Source organism: Bactrocera oleae, chromosome 6, assembly GCF_042242935.1.
Source record: "Bactrocera oleae isolate idBacOlea1 chromosome 6, idBacOlea1, whole genome shotgun sequence".
NCBI classification, from domain to species: Eukaryota; Metazoa; Arthropoda; class Insecta; order Diptera; family Tephritidae; genus Bactrocera; species Bactrocera oleae.
The window spans coordinates 3,688,199-3,711,270 of NC_091540.1; the positions used below are offsets into that span (position 1 = coordinate 3,688,199).

The 23,072-nt window shown below is 37.2% G+C and overlaps 1 protein-coding gene across 1 annotated transcript in view; it reads left to right on the forward strand.

Annotated features, from left to right (window-relative positions):
- Nucleotides 1-23,072, forward strand: part of fz (frizzled) — a 135,724-nt gene that overhangs the window by 23,326 nt on the left and 89,326 nt on the right. Inside the window, exon 2 of the mRNA XM_014232965.3 lies at nucleotides 18,956-19,075. Within this exon, the coding sequence (XP_014088440.1) occupies nucleotides 18,956-19,075 (120 nt within the window). The remainder of the gene's footprint in view (nucleotides 1-18,955; nucleotides 19,076-23,072) is intronic.

The following is a 23,072-nucleotide window of genomic DNA, read 5'->3' on the forward strand; positions in this document are numbered from 1 at the left end:
ATATTATATTTCTTAGGCAGATCAGCTTAGAAGAAAATTGCGAATTTGTTCTTTTTTATATTTCCGTATGTGATTTTAAGTCGAATAACTGCTATTGTCACAGAATGTTCTCGCCTTCTCCTACTCATACTCGCTTAAATTGCCTTAAAATTGAGAAAGTTTAAATTAGACAACACAAAGCGTTCTCTAATTTCGTTTGAATTACCAGACTCATTAGCATTGAAAGTTTCCTTATTAAAATTTCCTCAATTTTCATTTACCTTCTTTATGTAGCTGCTCATTTACGAGCATTACGCATCAAGAGACTTAAAAAGCATTGCGCTAAAATGAATATCATTCGGCCAATCGTACACTCGGCCATCACTTATTTCGTCAAGTGTGCGCAGTGACACATAAAAAGTCAAACTGCGTAATTAAAAAAAAGGCGAAGATGACTGAAAAGTGCGAAAGCACAGAGAAAAGGCCGAAGTAGACATCAATCGGAGGTCATTAAGGTGACAGTGTCACCGTTTGAAGCGTGAAAAAGTTAAAAACGAAAACAAAGAAATTAAATTGAAATAAAGATAAACGAAGTCAATCAATAACCAACGAAAGCGACACACAAATAATAGAAACAATAATAACACACAAAGAGGCTGCGTCGCTTTTAGAAATATGAAAACTGATAGCTACAGTAGCAGAATTAGAGGCTCATAGTGTGGCAGAGATATAAAAAGTAACAGTAGACGATACAAAGAAAGTGCTGAAAAAGAAAAAAACTGAAAAATTATTTATAGTGTAATCGAGCTTTCGACGCGTGATAGTTCGAACAAAGCTAACCGTTGGACAGTTGCCGAATCAATGGCACAGAAGCAACTCGCCATCAGTGTGAGTGGCAGCTTCACGAATATATACATATAACGCGCATTTCGTTGCTTTATGCTCGCTTTCATTGAACCTATCATATAATCTTTTTTAATTGCCCTGTCATGCAGCGTCATTAAGTGGATATTTAAATATTCATTCGTGGGTCTTTAAGCGCGCCGTCAACTATGGTGACACCATAGACATACATACTTGCATACACACAGATAAATAAAATTATATTAGTGTGCTTATTTTCTCATTAATTTATGCATGAGGCATTCTGCTTTTTGTCGCTTCTTTTCGTATGACGCGCTGAGCTTTTCGTGCCACAAAATGTTGCCGCGCCTTATATATAGAAGTACACTAAAATTTGCTTGCCACTACAAGTTGAACGCAACTTTTTGTTGTTGTATTTTATTTTATTTCCGTGCGCCATTTAATCAGAGTAAAATGTGTCAATTTACATGAAAATCGTTTTCGCACATCTGCGGGTCTTCCCAACAACTGCAAGTAGGTAAGTTACTTACATACATCTATATGTTTTTATGTAAGTATGTATGTGTGTCGTGCATTATCTGCTCAATTGCCATTCCAATTTGCACAATGCGACATCGCACATTACTCGTTTTTGTTTGTATTTTCGCTTAACCTTATGTTGCCACTCGGCATGTTTTGAAGGTAGTCTGAAGCCTCTGCTGTAGCATGGCTTTTATGGCCTACATATTCGTATTGGCGGCAGCTTAAGTGTCATTATGCTTCGTGTTGCTTTTCATACCTCAGCGCCGACATACAGTCATTACACATTCTTGTTATGCCGGCGTATACAAGTATGCCTCGCAATGACAGTTTTTGATTATGTGTTGCAAGTATCGTTAGTGCCACAATAAAATCCCCGAATTTACAGCTCTCATTAACGTTTTTTTTTTTTTTTTGCACCATGAAAGGAAATTCGGGGCAAGATTTACGCTTTAGTTTAGATTATAGACATATATCTCTCTTTGTTCGGTTTAGAGTTATTGTTCGACTTTCTTTAACATTTTTCTTGACCAAAGGCAAAATGCAACATAGAAATAATGTATATAAGACACATGTGCTAATATTTTGCTCCTGAGTGCGATTAATATTCGAATTTCTAACTCCCAAGTTGTTACGAAGTTCGAAGATAATTTATGCCGTTTAATGATTTATGTGCGATTCTCCGTTTCTTAAAACTTTATGGTATATATGGTAGTTGTCTACCAATTTCAAAGCAAATGGCAAAACACTAAAAAGTAAGGTTAGGTTTGTTATTATTATAGAGATTGATGTAAGTGGGTGAAGAATCTATCTCAGATCAGATATATTATATTATTATAGATTTCGTCTAAGAAGTACCATGTTATTTGATTCTCACATTCCAAGAAAGCAGATACAGCCATTGTCAAAGATTCACTGGACAATTTTTATCGTTTCAAAATATTTTCGGTATTTCACCTTCAAAGACAATGCACTGGAGAACTTAGAAAAGTTAGTTAAACAAAATATGGCAGTGTTCTCTCTGTTAGCTAGATTGGTGGCTTCTTTTATGAATATCCTTTCTCATTTAAGACCTTCTAGGTCTGATGGCTATTTTCGCTTTTTCTAGCTAACGATTCCGTCGTGAAATTTTGTTTGATTTAGTATAAAAAAAAAATTTTGTTCAAAAGGATCCAAAATGAGAAATATAGTTAATTTTGCTCTAGAGTTTATCATGGCGCAAAAGCTTCATGTGTGTTGGGTCGATGTCGATGAGGCACCTAAATGTGTCTGATAATGAAGCTGCTATCGGTAGTAAGAACAGACACTCTTCTTTTTTATTTACTTTATGCCGAGCGATATACGGACATACGTATTACGTACCTGTATCTCGTTTATTTCAATTTGTCTTTAATAGTTTCCCATTTAGTGTATCTATATGAGATTGAAAAAAGTTTGCGCAGCTGACCAACTGCTCCACAAAAATTGTTGAAAAAGCTGCCAGTACCACAATGAGGTATATCAGATTCATTAAGTATGGACAGCGCAACCGGAGGGTCCAGCATCAGCACTGAAGTTTTTGCGAAAGAAAAAATAAATTTAAATGCAAACAAAAACAGGAAACCTTAAAAGCAACGGGGGCAGCTAACAAGAAGTAGTTTGCTGCCAATTTGTTGCTGCTTGCGAGATGTTTATCATTTTTCGTAATACGATGCGGCCGAAGCAAGCGACAAACGGATGGCGCATGACTTATGCAAATATTAGTGCGGCAATGCAACACTGCGTCTGTAACGCACGCATTGGCATTGTTGCAACATGGCGGCAAATGCATGCGCTGTTGCCAATTTTACGCGCGGGTTGTGATTTTTATTCTTTCAACTTATTTTTAGTAATTTTTCGTTTCGTTTGTATTTTTGGCAAATATTCGCTTTTTACTTTTGTATTTTGAGGCGCGTCTAAATACATTTCACTACTCAAAACGTTTAACTGCGCCTGTCAATCACGCTTTCGCACATTGCAAATCGTTTCGTGTGGCAGCACCGAATTACATGTCGTTGCTCGTTGCCACTGTAACGTTGCATCGCTGAGTAGTGGCAGCGAGTAATTTTCAATATCGTCTCTCTTTTTTGTTTTTTTGGTTTAATCCGTATTTTTGAACTGCCACAATATGCCTACAGCCATTGCAGGCAGGCACATCCGCTTGTGACGATACCTCCTCTACAGCCATGCAACATGACACAGCTCCTACAAAAACTAAAATAAAAGTAATAAAAAGAAAAAACTGTTAGTGACAGTACAGCCGTTAAAAGAGTGTAGGAAATACACCGAAAAATAACTGCAACGTACAATTTTACCAATTTCTGTTCGCCTTTTTTTCTACTAGCCCAAACGCACGGACAGGCGGCAGGCAGATAGGCGGACAGTTTGTTGCCGCTGCTGGTAGGACAAGCGGACATGTTGGCAGGCAACAATATCAACAAAAACAGCAGTCACTAGCAGCCACCATATAATTTGACTACAATTTCTTGGTATTTTTTTTTTTGCGGCTAAAATTCTGCCACTATACTGATTTTATGTCTTGCCACAGCAAAGCGCTACGTTACGTGCGCTGGCCGGCGCGCAAGGTGCACGGACTAGTAGTTATGTGCTGGCGAGAAATAAAAACTTAACTACCCGGTACGTGTACGAATCGATGACAATAATAAATTGAACTGTATTTTTATTCGATTTCGTTTTGAATCCGCGTCTGAGTTTGAAGGGGTACTAGAACGGTTGGTTGCTTGTTTATGTCCACTTTGTCGCCGTGCAGGGCTCCATTAATTGCCGGTCGTCATCGTAAAAGTGTAGTGATTGGAATGTTGCTATAAAATTTAATAGTTGCGAGTTTCTTTTTCCTCAATGCATTGAATTTGAAATTAAATATTTGTGCAATTTTATTATACATCCGTCTGTATATCCGTAACTGTTGCAACTTCATGAAAGAATTTTAGTGTTTGTTGTTATCTCGTTAGAGGAAATTTTAATTTGATGATAGCAACTTAATTTTATAATCGACGATAGCTTTTAAGATGCGTATTCGCGCAGCGTGGGGAGTACTAATCTGGTTATGACAGTCTCCTATCAGCTTGACATATCGTTAAACAGAGTTTCGAAGTCAAGTAGGCAAATCTTAATTACAATCAACCTGTCGAAACGATTTCTGAAGGTCGCTGATTTCATAGTATTTGTTCTTTACGAGATCGAAGTGATGGTTTCCGAAGGTTTTCAATGAAGTGATATTTTGATTAAAAAGGCGTCTAGCATCTAGGGGGGCTTAACACAAGTATAAACCAAAGACTAAATGAAAAACTGTATAGGAGAAAATCCAACGCTGGCGACACAACAAATACTCGCAACTCATCGCTTCCATCCACACGCCGTCTATGCAAAGCAACAGAGAATAAAGACAAAAAAACAAAAAAAAAAACGAAATCTCAATTATGTCTATGAGTTTGACTGCAGCATATGCGCCCGGAAAATTTTCAACTAAGCAAATAATCATAAAAATCAATGGCCTACATCGAAATTGATGACTGCACCAATAAATGGCTGTCTGCCTGTGAGGCACATTGCCATGCAGCTGACACACCCATTAAACAATTAGCATTGCCAGTCAGCTAGCCAGCGAGTCAGCTAGTCAACTATGCTATGTAGGATGCGTCGTCGCATGAAGAGCCACGCAGAGGTTGCGAGGTAAGAGAGCAGATAGAAAGTGTAACAAAACAAGACAAATGGAAAGAGAGAAGAAAAAAAATAAAGACATGTTATAAACAGCAAATGGAAAACAAGTAAAAAGGATTAAAACTTTCGTGCTACGAGTACGAGCTAACTAGTTGAGGATGCTGGGTCGCTTGACGTGGGGTTCGCCATATGAAAAATGTATGTGTGAGGCTCATAAATGAAAACAAGTACAGCAATTTTACTGAGGGCGCTACGAACGAAATGTTTTATGGAAGCTGTAAACATATTTAGGTACTTACATACGAGTATATGCAGTGATATATGTGGGCAGTATACTATTTCTAAAAACCGGAATTGTAGGTTGCTGCTGCCCTTTTCCAACCAGCAAATTGACAAATGCCTGCCAGCAGCTACAAATGTAGTAATAGTAATATGAATAAAGCAAATCAGAGTAAACAAGTGTATCTGGTGTATATGTATATGTTTTCATTCAACCCTTTTTGTCTACTATTTGCACTTTAGAAGGCTATCGCAGGGGATTTAGCATAAGTATATGTCTATATGTAGATGGTTTCGAGGACGAGTGCTTTCTAAATCACACCACATGCCAGTGTTAAGTACTTACTAACACATAGAGCACATATTGAGCAGCCTAGGGTATAAATTCTGTATGCATATGCAGCTATTTTATGTCTATTAGGCTTAGTTTGCTCACTAGATGGGTGTAAGGGTGCTGTGACAGTATGTGTGAGGACAGCATATGACTCAGCTGCCCAGCAGGAATAAAAACAACAAATTGAAAACAATATACATAGAGTTTTTAATATGTGGGACCTTTTTTGAAAAAAAACCTGCTGCTGCAAAAAAAAAAAGCTTTTAAAGATTCTCGCTCTAGATCCTACAGACCGTTAGCAGCCAAAAAAGTTCGAGAGTTCAACTATACTATGATTTATAAAAGGATTCTTCTTCATCCTAATACCCCACAAAATATATAAGTGCTACATATATACTATGTTATATGATTCACACGTCGAGATATCGGCTTCTCTCCACGTATTCATTCAATAAGCTTATCTAAAAGTATGTAAGTATTTTCTCAACTGCTCGGTTTCATTTTTTTACTTTCCTCACCGCTGTTGCAGTTCTCTAAAGTTGGTTTCGCCGTTATATGTCACATTGCGAATTCTAGAGAAAATAAATGTAGATTCAAATGGATTTCCGCTCCACATTCTATACACTATATATAGACCTATGTGAGTGTATTCTGAAGCATCAGCACTTTTAGTTTATATGTATATAAATTTCTTTCTTTCAGTAAGTGATAGTGAGATAAGTGTGTATGTATGTGCCTGAGAATGTATTTCAATTTGAATTGTCGTTTATAAAACTTTAACGCCTTCTGAATGGCAATCGTACGAATTGCATAGCGACTTCTGAGGCGTCAAGAAGTAATAAAACTAGCAGTTGTACAAGTATAATTTTACTCGAAAATGTGCAGTGAGTTTGTTTGATTCGAAACTACAAGAGCGGAAAAAATTCATATAATCAAAGTAAATTTAAACATTTTCCTTCCAATGAAATTATTTGCACTTGAGACTTGCAAAACAAGATAAAGTCGACGAATTCTCAGATATCTCATACTCTACTGCCATCGTTTATGATTTCTCACAATTAAGTGATGTGGGTATGATGACAAACTAATTGGGGGTTTAATTTCAATTGGAGAGTCGGCAGGCCAGTCTTTTCTAATGGTGTCTCTTTGGTGCTACTGTAAAAAAAAAACCATATACTGTTTAAATATGAAGAAACGTTTTTAATTTCATTCATCTTCGTATATTTTCTGAAATTCTCTAATGGTTTATATATTTTATTTTATTTCTATTTGTGTTCAATTTGCTTCAAGAATTTTATAAATGCCATTCGGACACTTATTTAACTAGTTTCAAGTTATGGGGTTTCCTGCTTTTTCAAACGTTTTTCTTTAATCTATCCACTTCCAAAAGTTGCCTTACACTACCATATCTCTGTTGACTCATTCCCTTAGAACTACAATAGATGTCTCTATATTGAAAGAAGTTTGTTAGCCATAAATAATTATCATCAAGAGGCATTTTGTACCAACTTAGGTAGGTACATATGTGTGTCAAATTGCTTGTGTATTCATAAATATAGTTCCAAGAGCCAGTGCGAGCAGTTCGATTTTGAAGCCAATTAGTAAACATAACCTGATTTCGACACACTTGAAGCTAAATTGTCGATTACATTAGAACCAGTTAGCAAACGAAACACATTCATCATTTTTCTCTGTAATTTTCAATGTGGAAATGTTAAGCAACCGGTGAAAAGTATGTAAAATCAGAAACATAAATCTTGATGCTAAAACATTGGCGAGCGCCTGCAGTAAGGCAAGACCACAAAGTTGTTAGCAAATAGCACTAAAGGATGCTAAGATTGAAAGAAAATGGAGTCAAAAAAAAATGTATAATTTATTTTTAAGCTTGTATGAACCAATTATATACCTATACCTATATTGTTGCACGCTAAGAAGTTTCGCTTTGAGAGAGGAAGCTGTGCTGGTCGAAACGCGTTGAGCGGTGAGGAAGTTGGTGTGTACCGCTATATATGTATATATATGCTATGCCTGTCCGATTGTATGTCGACGTGAACTTTAAATTTATTGATATCATTTCAACAAAGTTGACGCAACAAGCGCACTTATAAGCGTGTGGCAAGCCAGTTGCTGCGGCCGCATTATAAAGCAAAACTTTCGTAGACGATTAGTTCTTGATGTGATTTGTATGATGGCAAGAAAATTAAATGCCACCAACTGTGTGATAGCAGCATGCAACATGTACGGAAGTGAACGCAGCTGGATAGTCGCTATTTGCCTATGTGGCAGCGTGCTTCGATGGTGGTTTTAGGTGGGCGATGCAAACAAATTAGAAATAAAATCATTGGCAAATTAATTAAATGAAATATTGTTGTAGCTAAAAATGTAAAATATGCAAAACAAACGTTGTTGCAACATGTTGTTGCCTTCATTGTTTTAAACTTTTTGTTTTGTTGGTTTTGTATCATTGCATTTTCGCTGCTTTTGCAAATAAAGACTAAACTTCAATTGAAATTTTCGCAAATTGTTGCAAGTCAGCGTGGCATCACGCCAGCCGGAGACAGCTCAATAGCATTTCCATGAATTTGTGGCATACTTGCTAGTAAAATGAAATGCACAGCATTCAAGTGTCATTTAGCCGGCGTCAGTGGGCTTCAAAATGTGATGTGGCAACAACAAGTACGGGCTTGTTGCACACAATAGCGCACTGAAGATGCAGCGCAATTTGCAATTTATTAGATTTTAAATTGCATGTTGCAACTCTTAAAGCACAGTTGTATTCAAAAAATTTAGATATGTATGTTGTTATCGAGCGTTGTTGCAACTTGTCACTTGAATACGTCAAAGAGATTGTAACTTTGATATAGAAACTAAAAAGATGGCGAAAATAAATTCGCAAAAATCTTGACGCAAATATATTTTAAATATACATATATACATATACTTTTATATATTAATAATATATATATATATATAAACATAACTCGTTATTTCCCACCTGTCGCTTCCATGCAAGCTGACACAGATATGAGAAGCATCTACATATAACCAGACGTCGCTGTATGCGCACAAACTAGTTGTTGCAACATGTTGCATATGCAAAATCCGCCACTTTGTTTACCGTTGCGGCGTTTTGTTCCTTTTTCTTCTTTCTCTACCCAAGACCGACCAAGAAAGTCGACTGTTGCAACATTAATTTTCGGCGTCACTAAGGCGACTCCTTCGCTGCCTCAATAAGAGACAGTTACACGCAAGCAAGAACAAATATTTACGAGTGTAAGGTGAACGGTTGAAACCGGTAAAAGCCGTTGTGGCAACGCACAACAACTATAACGAAAAACTTTGCGAACAAGTGCAACGCGCGGTTCTCCTCCATCTGCATATGCCGCCTTTTTTTTTTACTAATACCTGCAGCGTCACAAAGCTAACATATTTCTGAGTGTGTGTTAATGTGTTTTGAATAGAATTTCTCTTCTTGATTTCGCTTAAGCAACTTGCAACCAAAATTACACATACAACTTACTTCACTTAAGGCGTAGATTAGCCATGACGACGGCATGCCGCGCGCAATTCCAATATTAGAAGAAGAAGAAAGTAGCAACAGCGCAGCGGGGGAGGTGCTGGTGACGCTGGTGGTAGTAGAAAAATTCTGGCTGAAACTGCGGAAGGCTTGGAAAATTCGTAAGAGCTGATATTTCCCGGTTCGGCGTTGTAATTCTTACAGTAAGCGGCATTGTTGAAGTAGAAGGTGATCTACAAGAGGCGGAAGTGGTGAAGTGGGTAGTATTTCTGGACTAGAGAAAAGTGCGTCAAAAGCAACGGAATATTGTGAAAAGGGTGAATGGAGTGAAATTATCAGCTGTGCGCATTTCTTTTAAAATATCTGAGGATATGCCATATAGTATATAATTGTGTGAGTCGATCCTTTCCGAAGCATTTGCGTGTAAACATTGATGGATGGACTAAAAACATTTTCAGGTAGAAATGAGCAAAAAGTAGTAGCTCAAGAAATGTGTCAGCTGTTGTTATGTAAAATAATCAGCATGAAGTTTTTTTATAAATTCTACGAACGATTTGATATTGGTACTAATCCAAAGTCATCAAAATAAATCTAAAATTTTTTTTATGTTTGGAGCGGCTTGAAACTAATTGATCTAAGCTGATAGATTTTAATACTGCCGTTTTAACGTCAGAATATTTTTCTGAATGTTAGTTTCGAAACTGCTGGAACAACAAGACGCTTTAGGCAATTGTGGACGCCTTCCAAATAAAGCAGACTTGCAATTTTATTGCTTAATTTTGGATTAATTTCGGCCAGGTTTTGTACTGACTAAGGCATTACCATATACAAATATTCCAGTTCCAGTTCTATATAGTTGGAGTGAAAAGAAGCCTGATTTACAAGCTATTAATATGGAAACAAACAAGCAGCATAAATTATGAAACCAAAAGAATATAACCTCACTTTTAGAACGCTTTTTTCAGCCACGAACCGCTTACTTTTTTACCCACCCGCCCAATTTTGTACAATTTCGTATATATATACTTTTTGCACACACTGCATGCAACAAACTATAAACTGCTGATTTATTTTACTGCTTTTTGTTGTTTTTACTCGCAAATTATCAGTTGTGAACTTTGTAATTTCGCAAACTGCTTGTGAAACTGACAAAGAAGCTTGAAGAAAAAGCACAAAAATTCTTCTGTAATCTTTTGTTGCACACTGCGTCTGCTCTTGTCGCAACGAAGTGCAAAAAATGCAAATAAATTTGCGAACATTTGTAATGATTTCGCAACGGTTGTTTATCCCCCTCCCTACAGAACGCTGCCGCAAAGATTGCTCGCTGAGTTTGGTGTTGCTTGCGCTGATAGCAGCATTTGCTGTTGTTGTTGTGCAATTGCTTGCTGCATGGAGATGTATCGCGCATCATTTATCGCTGTCGCTGTCTACAATGTGCCTACAAAAAAGCACAAAAAATACGATGTAAAAACAACAAACGGCATATTTGAGCTGCAGCTAGCTTGAGTGTCGGTGGAAAAAGTGGGCGGGGCTTGTGCTTGATATTTTTTGCGTATGCCAAAGGAGTATGCGAAATATTCAGTGAAGAGATTAGCACTTTGCGAAATGACTTAAGTCCATATATATAAAAAAAGTAGCAACAGATATATCATATTTCTTTTAATTTTTTGTTATTGTTATGGTTTTTGTGCGCTAAGAAAATAAAGCACAAGCAGTTATCACTGCACAGCGGCTGCCATTGAGCCCGGTCACATTGCTTGACGCGAGATAAATTGTGGTTGCATATTAATTTGCGCGCACGCGCTACCAGGCAGCGCGGAGACGCTTGCTGATTGCACTACGCGAGCAACAATTGTCATTTGTCATATATGTATATTTTTTTCATTGCAATAATATTATATTTCTTTAAAATATTAGCTTTTTCTTCTTGCCATTAGCTTCAGCGCGACTAGCACAAAGCACTAACATATTCTTGTCTTCCGCGCGCTTCCTTGCAGAGATCTCTTTCTCTCTCTCTCTCTCTATTTACGATACTTTTGCTTTGCTGATTTAAAATATGACTTAATATTTCTAAATTTTTGCTAACACTAACGCTTGCTTCTCTACATTTTCTCTTTACATTAAGTAAATTGAAATATTTTTGTGCGCTAAGAAGCAACCGTGAACACTTTACCGTCCTGCTGTGCGCTTAATGTGTTGCTTTGTAAGCTATAGATGATGGAAATTGAATTTTAATGACAAAGAGGTGGGGTGCCAATGTGACAATGAGGAGGAAAAATAGAAGAAAATTAACGCTGTGGAATGACAAATAGTGGTGCAAAAAAAGAGAGAGACCTCTATTAGAGTAACGGAAAAACAGGCAAAACGTTAACTACGGTTGCACAATTAGTTTGCATGGCAGTTATATACTATAAAGATCCGATATGAATAATTTGGATATTATACCGTGGCTTTGGGCAATATTCCTTGCCAAATTTCGGAAAGGTATCTCGTTAAATAAAAAAAGTTTTCCTTACAAGGCCTTGAGTTTGATTGTTCAGTTTGTATGACAGCTATATGCAATTGCTGTTTAATCTGAATAATTCCTTCGCAGATTGTAGTGAAGACCTGGATTGGGCTGCTTTAATATCAGTTTTATATAACATTTATAAAAAGGGTAAACAGGATTTCTGTATCAATTCGAGCTTAAACTAAGTGTTGTGCATCGCTCGGAAGATACTTTTTCCACACAACTTACGCGCACATGTTACTTTACAACACTTAACCACAGTTGCAACTATTTTTCATTAAATTTCAACCAGCCAAATCTTTCGAACTCTCTTCCATTCCAGTTTTGACCTACACTCCTTTACCGAAAACGGCTGTCCAACCGCTAAAAGCACATTTCATATAATTCTGGCTATTGTATTTTAGTATATAGGCAACCACAAATAACAGACGAAATGCCATTTCCTGTCAGTGTTTCCCATTTGCTGACATTGCGGTCTTCTTAGCGAAGAAAGGCAACTTTAAAGATGTTCCGCTATCCTTTCCAGCGGGACGCATACTGCCTCTTCTGGGCTAAATTGGAAATACTGTAGTCGAATGTATTGGTATTTTACCACATTTTGCGGCAGTGCAATTATGTGTTGGCAAGTAGATTTATATACATATACAGCATGTGCAAACCCTTATGCAGCCAGTCGATAGCGCCGTAAGCCAAGAATGGAATACAATAAGCTGCAAATAAATTAAGAAAAAGGAAAAGGGCAACAAGGTATAATAATGTATGAAAAGGGATAATAACGAAAGGGCAAAATTGTATGACCGAGAAGACGGTGCAACGTTGCGCAAATACCGGACAATCGAGCACCCGAAACGCCAGCGCACACAAAACACATAAATGCCAGGGATGCCGCTTTAATCAAGTGTCGACAAGTGTAATTATTTGCGCCGCCTTTTTTCCGCACACAAAGCAAATCGAAATAATAAGTGTTGTCCTTCTCTCTTTCAGTTGAAAAATAAATTTTTTTCTTGCTTTGTGCTGGTCATTCGTTGCGCACGGCCCTTACATATTTAAATCTACTTGTTGTTCGACTTTGCGGCATGAATAAAAAATCATAATGCTTCATAATTTACATTAACTGATCTCCTCCATAAATAAGAAAATTCTCCCTAAATTATTAATAAATGCCAGCAAATTTTTTCTTTTGTTCGACTTTCCGTTTCGCATTTAAATTCTTCTCATTCGTACATCCTTACCTTGGATACTGATTATTTATGCCCATTTAGTTGCACCCTTCTTTCGCTTGCTGACCCTTTGCGGCTTTCTTCTTTCTATCCTCGCAGGGTGCTTTTTCGTGGTGTACCAATATTCCCTAACATGTTGACCTTTTCTGACCTTTGTTTAACTGGAAGATTTCTCATTAGTTATGAAAAAAAGACGCTGTTACTTTTTGTAGCTTTTCATGCCTACATTGTTCTTTGTTGGTTAAAGGTGCATAATTTTTTAGAGATATTACTGCAGCGCCTAATTTACTAATGCAGGGTTAAGCTTCTTTGTAATCTATTGTAAATAACATTCTGTCAGTGTCAAAAGTGGCTTTTATTAGCATGTTTAATTGCCATATAGCCTAAGTGCCAATAATTTACCAGAGGAAGGAGTTATTGTTAAAATTTTTAAGAATTTGTACAGGGTGTTTGAATTGGGTCGAAGTAGTTTTTGGAGTTTGTACGAGAGGGCCTTCTGCGGACTTCTGATCTTCTGAGGATTTCAAACATGTAATTTAGTTTATCATATTAAATAATTTCTGTGTTAGAAAACCAAATGAGGCAAAGCACTATTAGGTTCTTACTTACGGATCACTAAGAATCCGGTTCCAACATAAACGGTATTTTACTGAAACGTAAATAGAACAAAAAATTAACTGCAAACTGAAGAAGAATACGAGCCCTATATTCGTCTGCAGATTGTTTGAACTTCATAGAACTTATGCTTAGCTTATTTTGAGGGCAGAGGGATCTCAGTTCTAACTCAGGATCGTGTTTTGGTTTTACTTTTAAGAGTTATTATGGAAAAGGCTTTGAATTTGTGAAATCAACTTCCAATATTTTTGCGATGTGCTGACGTATCTCTATGAGACTGATTCCAATACGGACGGAATCTTTACTGAAACTATGAATTTGACTGAAAAAATAGTTTCAAATAACAGAACATGGCGTGCTCTATTGGCCCTAACATATACACGTTAGAAATGCCTTTACACTGCGTAGAATTTATTTATAGTTTTGTTTTTTGTTTTTGTTTTCGAGATCCGAGATCCAACCCTGAATCGAGGAAATGTTTCTTAGTTCTGATTTAAAATCATATTTCGATTCCATATACATTTTTAGAGTTCATTTGACCTCTATTCAGAACTATGGAACAAATTTTCGACCAATTTGCAAACGTGTTTTCGAAAATTTTTGAGCAAACCTGTTTCTACAACTGGGTTTTCGAGGATTGGTTCCAACACATAAGTTATTTCATTTCCTAAGCAGTGGTTCTTCTGAATTTCGGAAAAATATGCTCTTTTCGATTTGAATTTCCATGGAAGTTTTTCAAAGCAAGTCTTATCTCTGCATCTGTAGGTCTTACAAAACGTTTGCATTTTAATTTTTTTAGTCGAAGAATTTTGGTTATCCGCGCATAACTATATCCCCTGCCTCAGCATTCACCAACTTACAATAACTCTCAACTTTAACGCGTAGCCTATAGATTAAATTCTCATTTCCCTTAAACTACTTACACAGGATGATGAAAAACTATCACCTTAACCTTAACACTACGCTCATCACGTTGCATATCACTTTGGCACGAGAACGGCAAATTAGGGTGGCCAGTGACATTGAAATACAAATAAGACACAGCAGGAATTTTTTTTCTTTACGGAAATAGTAAATTTGTACAATTGTTCATACAAATCCACATATGTGAGACCTCTCCAACAATCACCTATAATAAGCACCACCACCACCACGCCTCAAGCAGCACGTAAATTATCCAACAATTTCGACTTCAACTTTCAACCACCGAGTGAGTTAGTTTCCCCTCGGGTAAGCCGAGACAGTTGACCGACGCATATCCGCATTGAAATTACTTTCCAACACACACTGCTGCTGGCAAATATCAACAAATTTATCTAAGCACAACAAGTGTGGTTGGGCTCAATGAAATTGCCGAGGAAAGTGTTAGACATCCAATGTACGCTTGTGTGCCGGCAAGTATTTCAACCCCTGACTTCGGTGTATGTTGCGTGGCATGTGTTGGTCATGCGACTGTAATTTTTGACATTTGCTGGACAGTATTGTATGTGTGCTTGTGTATACCAACATCCTATACCAACAGCCAACAAAATAGACACATGTATGAGCAAAACGCAGCATGCTTCGAATTTTTCTGTTCATCGCAACTCCGCTTACTAAACTCACCAACTAGTTCTGCCTTTAAACTGTTTGTATTTGTGCCATTGAGTTAAATGCTTTACATTGCACGAGCTCATTCTTTCAACCACTCATCCAACCCGTACAACCATCCATCCGAACTTCCAATTCATGCAGGCTATCTCTAGTATCTGACTATCTGCCACCAGGCATTCCCTGCCCACCATCAATGACCTCGTCGAGCTCCACTGTTTGAGCTTTAACTACTTGCTCCACACTCTACTCTTAGCGAGTCCACTCGAACATTCAACGAATTTTGCACCACTTCATGTGAGCACTGCTCTGCACTTAAGCAGAACGCAACAAAGAGTCCAAAGTGCCAGCGGCCGAAAATCGTTCAAAAATAGTATTGTAACTGTGTGCTACACAACACATTGCTGCAGCTCATATTAGTGGGTGCTACTATTGCCTGCCTGCCTTCTCCTGTATATGCGTGCTGGCCAAACAATCTACAGCTGGCGGCTGCAGTACAGCAGACAGCACTTTTATCTACAATAAATTAAAATCTGCTTAAATGCCCGGTTGAGTACCAACAACGGCCCGGTAATAGCTTAGGCAACAACGAGCTCCGTCTACTACCATCTGCTTTCCCAAGCCAACTCCAATGAGCTCCAGCCAGTTATTCAACGAGCTTCAGTCAGCTATCCAAACGACCGACCAGCCTGCCTTTGCCGTTTTGTTCTCGGCTCCTCGGTTGGTTTGATAGTTTAACGCCAGCGGGTGTTTTCGAGCAATCAAAGATTTCACTTGAATGTTCTTGCTATGTTTTTCTTGTTGTTGTTGCCAATGTTGCATGCATGTTACTTTCCTATTGTTGTACTCTCGATATTTGTGGTTAGTGCAGTTGTTATTGTTTGGTCGCTCTTGACGTTTTAATGTTGATCGCCTTCAGGTCGTTATGGCATCAGTGATGACTGGCATTCTGTTATGTATGTGCTCGGATGTAAAGAATTCTTTATAGGTGGCCAGAGGGGGTGTACAACAAACGCATATATTCGTGAGCGCACATATTGAAGCAAAGATATGGAAATATTTATAGATGTTGACTTGTATGTAAATATATTGTCTAAAAGAATATGCAAGATGATCTAAGTTCATAAAATTTCTTGATAGCCATATAATTTAGATTGACGGAAAATGAGAAAACGCATACAGTATTCGTACGAAATCTCAAGCGATTTTGAATAAAAATGATCTTGGATCAGACTAGATCAGCTCACTAAAAAGAAGGCATAAATATATTTTCTGTCTATTGTCATTATACCGCTGTGACCTTACATTTCTAAACGATTTCAGTGCTGCTTAACCTGTGGCTGCTCTGCTATAAGACCTTGCTCCTGGTTTCAATATGGTAAAACCCAAAGAAGCTCTAAAGTAAAGTTTCTGCTCAATATTCTTAATTCGGGATTTTGTCATTTAGACGTAGACAGTCAGTAAGCTCCAGCCATCACGCTATACCATCAGATGGAAAAAGCATGGAAATCACATGTGTTCTAAATGTTTATCCATCACACATCTGTTCTCTCGAAGTAAAGGACTTATGGACTTCACATTTTTCGACTGAGTTTCGTTTCCATGATTTGTCATACTTATCTAGCTTCTAACGGCTGAAAATTGGCAACAGCGCAGCGCTACGCATTTTACTTCGCAAGTTCGCTGAATCATCTTCCTTTCATGCCATTCTACTTACTGTTGGTTTTGCTTTTTTGGTTAGCTTGCCACATGCAACGCACTCATTACGCCACATTCATTGTGCATTCTCATTCATTTTGGCATAATGCCGTCAATGGACACGTTTCTACATTTTTTAAATCCCCCGGGAAATGGCAGCGAAGCAGCAGAAGTGGCGGCAGTATATAACCGCTTGCCACAAAGGCACAGGCTCGCATTGTGCGGAACAATACCTTTGCGCGTAAGAGCTTAAGCGCGTTTGTGTCGACTAACACTGCCACCATTCGGCTGCTTAGAGAGGTTATTGTGCCGCTGAAACCCCATTTTGTTGCTGCTCTTCAGTTCTATCTTTTGCTTAGTCCAATTTTTTCTACCTTTTCTTAATTTTTTTTTTTTTTTTTGCTGCGAACGTTGAATTGCGTATAAATTATGCGCCACAAAATTCGCACTTTAAGTTGCCGACCACTCGTTCGACTTTTGGTCTCTCAGGAGCACTAAGATAGCTTGCAATAAAAGCAAAATACAACAAATAATGTTAATGATAAGAAAACACAAAATACTTATACTCACTCCCAGAATCTGCTTCAGTATTAAATACATATTTCACTCAACATCTATCGGTTTAGCGCCTGCAGCTTTGCTATATACGAGTTCATACATATGTATTTAACGAGCATATTACTGCCGCATCACGTGAACTGCGCTTTAACTGCGTTGAGCTCGTGTGGCAATTGCGTGCTTGAGCAGCTGCTTATAACCGCGTGGCCTATGGGCACATAACTGCTGCTATAATTTACTTCTGTCCGCCCTTCTTTCATCTTCTTGCCATGCTCAGCCATCTCACCGCCACTCCGCCTACTCTAGTTCTTTAGGGGCTCACGCGTTGCCATCTTTAATATTTAACTATGCTTAATTTCACTCTAAATCACACTCCAGGGGAGTAGGTTTTACCAATGATTCCATTCCGCTTGTCTCTTTTTCTATAAGTCCACTTTGCCGCCCTGTTGCTAGTACCACCGGAGTCGCTTGATGCAACCAAGCTCTTTCGCTTGTTTGTGTACGTTACACTTTCAAGTCACTTCTCGTCGATGATTTTTGAATTTTTAATGAGCTCATCTTCTGGCAATCTTGCAATCCCTTTTCTCGTAAATTGACTCGCCTCCTTAGCGCAAGCAATTCGCTTGCATCCTGTGGTGTTGTTAACATTTTTTACTTGTTTGATATTAAATCTGTTTTATGGTAGATTAAAATAGTTGCAGTTAAATATATTTTAAAGATTTCTGCAATAAAATGGGATTGAATTGAGAACCTGTAACTGAAATGAGCTTCCCGCGGCGGACATGATCTGTGGTAGTTGATTTCAATGCGATTGATGTGCATACTTCTCTTAACAACCATTTCTATTCCACTGAAAGTGGAAAGTGGTAAAGTGGACTCGATAAATAATCGACTCATTTGCCGCTTAGCAATGGTATATCCTTAACATCCAATATTCGAAAGCATTTCAAAGTAAAATAAAATTTTATTACTGCAAAAGTGCAACAAATTGACGGCGATTATGCGAACGTGATGTAGGATATGAATGTAGTGCCAGTGAACGTTCCGATGTCATTTGGGTCTACATGGTGGGTTGGAAAGGTAGGCGCAAGAGCAACAGGCCGCAGGTGGAGGCACAGGCGCAAAGTCTACATATACCGAACTTCTCCATAATATAAGATCTATAATTAATTATTCTATGGTCGGATCCAGGAATACCGACCCTTTATCTGGCTGTTACAAAAAACACTCAATAACCCTATCTGTCTCTATCGAAGACGTCCGCGAGCACGTCAACAGTTTATCCATTTGTAATCTTCGCCTCAAAACTAATAATAGAACATATTCGATCTTGGAACAGCGGTGGACTCAGAAGGACAGATAGTCAATAAATGCCTCCTCTATGCCGAAGGTTGAATATCAAATCATGTAACTCCTTCGCTCAAAACTTGGATTTAGATATGATCCCTTAAAACAGACAGTGTTTAGTGTCCCATCCTTAGATTTCGTACTTGTTAATCCCTGAAAAACTTCAGTAAATCGAAATAAATATTCTAATATTGATTTCTAACTTAATTTTCTTCTATTTTTTACAGGAATTACGCGACTGTGGCGCCCCATGTCATGCCATGTTTTTCCCGGAAAAAGAGCGCACTGTTCTACGCTACTGGGTTGGCTCGTGGGCGGCTGTCTGTGTGGCAAGTTGTCTTTTTACGGTAAGTGTAAAATCAACAATTATATTACCAGCACTTAGGCTGGGTAAATGATGCAAACTAATTTAGTTATTAGCGCAAATTATGATTGATTTTGGTTGCATGGCTGAAAGATTCATAGTTTAGTGAGAAACCATAAATCATTGTGCAACTAGAACTCGCTTTTTGTTGGAATGGTCCTAGAGGTGAGATGTATGTGCACTCGTAGGTATGTATTGTACAATATATACATAAATATCAGAGTACCGATGCCAGCTGGCAGTGAACCGACAATATCGGTTTCGCAGAAGAAGCAGACAACGGAAGCAATAGGGCGCCAAGTAAACATGGCAAAAGAAATGCAAACGCTTAAGTGAGACAGGCGAGCGATGTCGGAAAGTTGTAAACACCCGCACTTGTACTCGTGTACAAAATAAAAAATAGCATCCTTAGTGTGATATATTACCTGTCAACGTATCGCTTTTTCAATAACTACAGCTAAAGGCAAATCTGCGCAGCAGCTGCAATCTGTACAAATGTCAACAGCATGCTAGCATTGAATTGCTTTGTAGATTGACAAAATGTGTGGAATAGAAACAGCAACAACTACTGGGTCTAATGATTTGTTAAATTTGAATAGATATTCAATTTTGTATGATAAAAGATATACATGCTTCGTTGCACTACTACATGTATTCGTAGGTCAAAGGAAAGACTCAATATCTTACTTATTGTAGGACTTCAATTGCTGCGGAATAAAAAATATTTATCGCCTTGTGCTAACTTCGACTTTTTTTCAGTTTTCCAAGTTCTTTGTACAATACTTCTTCGATCATCGGGTTTCCATCATCTAAATACTAGTATCTAAAAGTTACTCTACTAAGACTGCTTATCTTATAGTCTTTAAAGTAGCTCTTCACGGTTTGGTTGCTGCTAGTTAGAAGTACCAGTATGAAACTCAGACCTTGTGATGTTTTGACATTAAAATCAACTTTCTTACCAGAAGTTCAGACATTGTCCTTTAATTTGGAATTAGTTTTACTCAGCGAATCTCAAAGCCAACGTACAACTTTTATACGATCAAAGACTCACAGTAACTATTAAGTAACTGCTGGCCTGTCTATGACGCCTGAAGCTGCTGCTTGCTTTTAATATTACAAGTAATATATTTGGTAACGATATTTTTACTCTGTTGTTTTAAGCTACGTTTTACGAAATCTCAGTCATACTTGTTATTTCATTGTTTGTTTAAGTTGAGATCTCTAAAGTCAAAATCTAATTATATTTAACTAATTGTATCCTCTCTGCAGCATTTACAATGCTCAGGGCATTCCTCAGTCAGCTGATAACTGTATTACCGACCGAGCAGAGAGCGTCATAAACTATAATTTTTCTATAAATTGAGACTAAGACTGGTCTCAGTCCAATCGTAACTCGATATCGCATCGGTGTTTTAACAAATGCATACTCACGAATTAGTCTTTCGAGAAACATATTACAGCAACTTATCCAAATTCTATCGGATGTTTTTTTTTTTATATATTGATTTCGTGAGGCTATGTTCAAACCGCCTATCGCTCAAAAATTTCTCTGGAGGAAGGCTGCCAAGTTGACTCGACTGTCGTAAGAAACTTGTTCCTGTTGTAAGAAGACTAAAAAAATCATGTTAAAACAAATTCCTAGCGCGCAAAAATATATCAAAAATTTCCTAAACACCAGTTTAGCAATCTCAAAAGCCAGCTGTAGCTTAAAATATTGCATTATGTAATCATATGTAAGCCATGTGGGTATGTTGATTCGCTTCGTGTCTATCTATTTGTATTCACTGACAGCCAGTGCTTTTTCTATTTTTTTTTACATTATTTTGACAGATTTTTGTCGCTGGCGTTGAAATATGTTTTACTGTCAAATTTAGAGAAACAAAAGCAACACTGTGTGTGATATGAGCGGCTGTTTTTTGGGGTCCGTTGGTGGTAATATTTATATCATGTAACAAAATATATTTTTTTGTTCCATCAAGTATTTGTTTGGATACCATAGATAGATATTTGCGTATATAGTATGAATACACAATTGCATATATTTAAGAAAAATGAAAAATGAGAAAAAAATTAAAATATATATATATATATATATATATATATACATACCATAGTATAGGCTTACATAGTATTGTACTATGCTCGTATAAGTAGGTATATAGCAATTGCATACATAAATATTATGACAGGACAGTGCATAACATAATGAACTGTTAATAGTCTTAGAACTTAATACTGAACTATACCAAAATAAATGCCAGCAATACCATGCAAATTGAGGGAATAATGAATCAAATCTTTGAAACACTCGTTTTCTTTGAAATTTTGCGACACCCAATAAACAAAATCACATTTGTAAGAGACAACTTCCGAACGAATTACAAAACTTGTTATGCATTTTAATTGTATTCAAATTTTTATTCAACAAATAACTTATACGTGTAGTTTAACACATTTATCCCATTAATTATACTCAGTTATCAGTGTGAATAGAATAATAATACTTAAACTGTATATCATTACACAAATCCGGGATATATCTGTAGCTATACGTATATACTCGTATATCCACCTTACAACTTCCGCTACTATCAACTGACTGACACCTACTAATAACTGCCACAACAAATTAACACACCTTCCCAAACTAATAGCTACTATTTATGCTAAAAATTTAACACTCCCCAAATAATTATTCACGGAAATACCACCTACCCACATTCGAAAATCGTAGCGACGACGGCTTTCCGCTTGGAAAATCTTCAAACTGTTATTTACAGCATTTTAATGCGACTAAATTTCCACTGACAGCCAGCAAACAAAGCCAGACGTTTCGTCTATTTCTTTTGTACAGCAATTTTAAGGCGCGAGTTGACCGAAACAATGCCAACGAAGACAGATGAGCGTTGATAGACACACCTCAAAAACGATTTGTGTCGAGGTAATTTATAAAATTATAGCTTAGCAACGACTTTTCGCTGAATGAATTATATTAATATAAAAATGATTTGCATTTTTAGCCGTTTTGTGAGATTACTGGATTTTTCTTCTATTTTTATTGCTTTTACATTGCATTCTTCTGTGATTCTTCGTATTGTTTTTTTTTAATTTTCGTAAGATTTTTTTTTTAATTCTTCTCCCATCAGAGGTATGTAAATACTGTCTGGCTCTCATAACTTTTTAAAACGCTCATGTTTAAGGTGGACCAAGACACTTCGAAGATTTTTTACGTAGTTTCACGCCACTTTTACTCCACCGCAGCAATTTACTCTCTCCAATGATACATCTATGGTGGTCTGTTTGTTAAAATGGGTTAGGTAGTTACCTAATTTATGATTTTAAAAATTTTTCATTCGTTTTTGAGAAAATTGTTATAAAATATTTGTTAAACTAAGAACAGAGGTCTGTACTTCTGTTCATTTGAAATGAAAGCACTGCACCCGAGACTTAAATATAGAGATATACAAATTGTCTTACAACTATTTTCTAATGCCTGCTGGTGTATAGACAAAAGTGTTTCTTTCTACATGCAAAAGTTATACTAAACTCTTGAAATTTAAGTATCTGTGTAAATACATGCCTCCTCGTGTTCACATACAATAGGTTTTCGCCTTATGCCCCACCATTGTAGCACCGTCGATTTTCATGGCTCCCAAAGAGTTGTTAACAAAGAAATCAATTTGTTATTCTATACACGCCACAAGTTGTGGCATAACAGTTTGCTGCATTGTTTTGTCATTTCAATTTGTTGGCTTTAAACTTTTTTCCCGACGCTATACAGTGGGGAGCCGAAGAAAATAAATAAACATTTTTTAAGTAATTTTTGTGTGAAAATTGTTGATGTCTAGTTTTTGTGCTTGCTTTAAGAGTTTTTGGAAAATGTAAATTATGTGGCGGCCAAATTGTTAAACTCTATGTTTAATGCACTACTTGCCACAGGCGGTGGCAACTAGCTAGTCTGCAATTAAAGGGGCGAATAC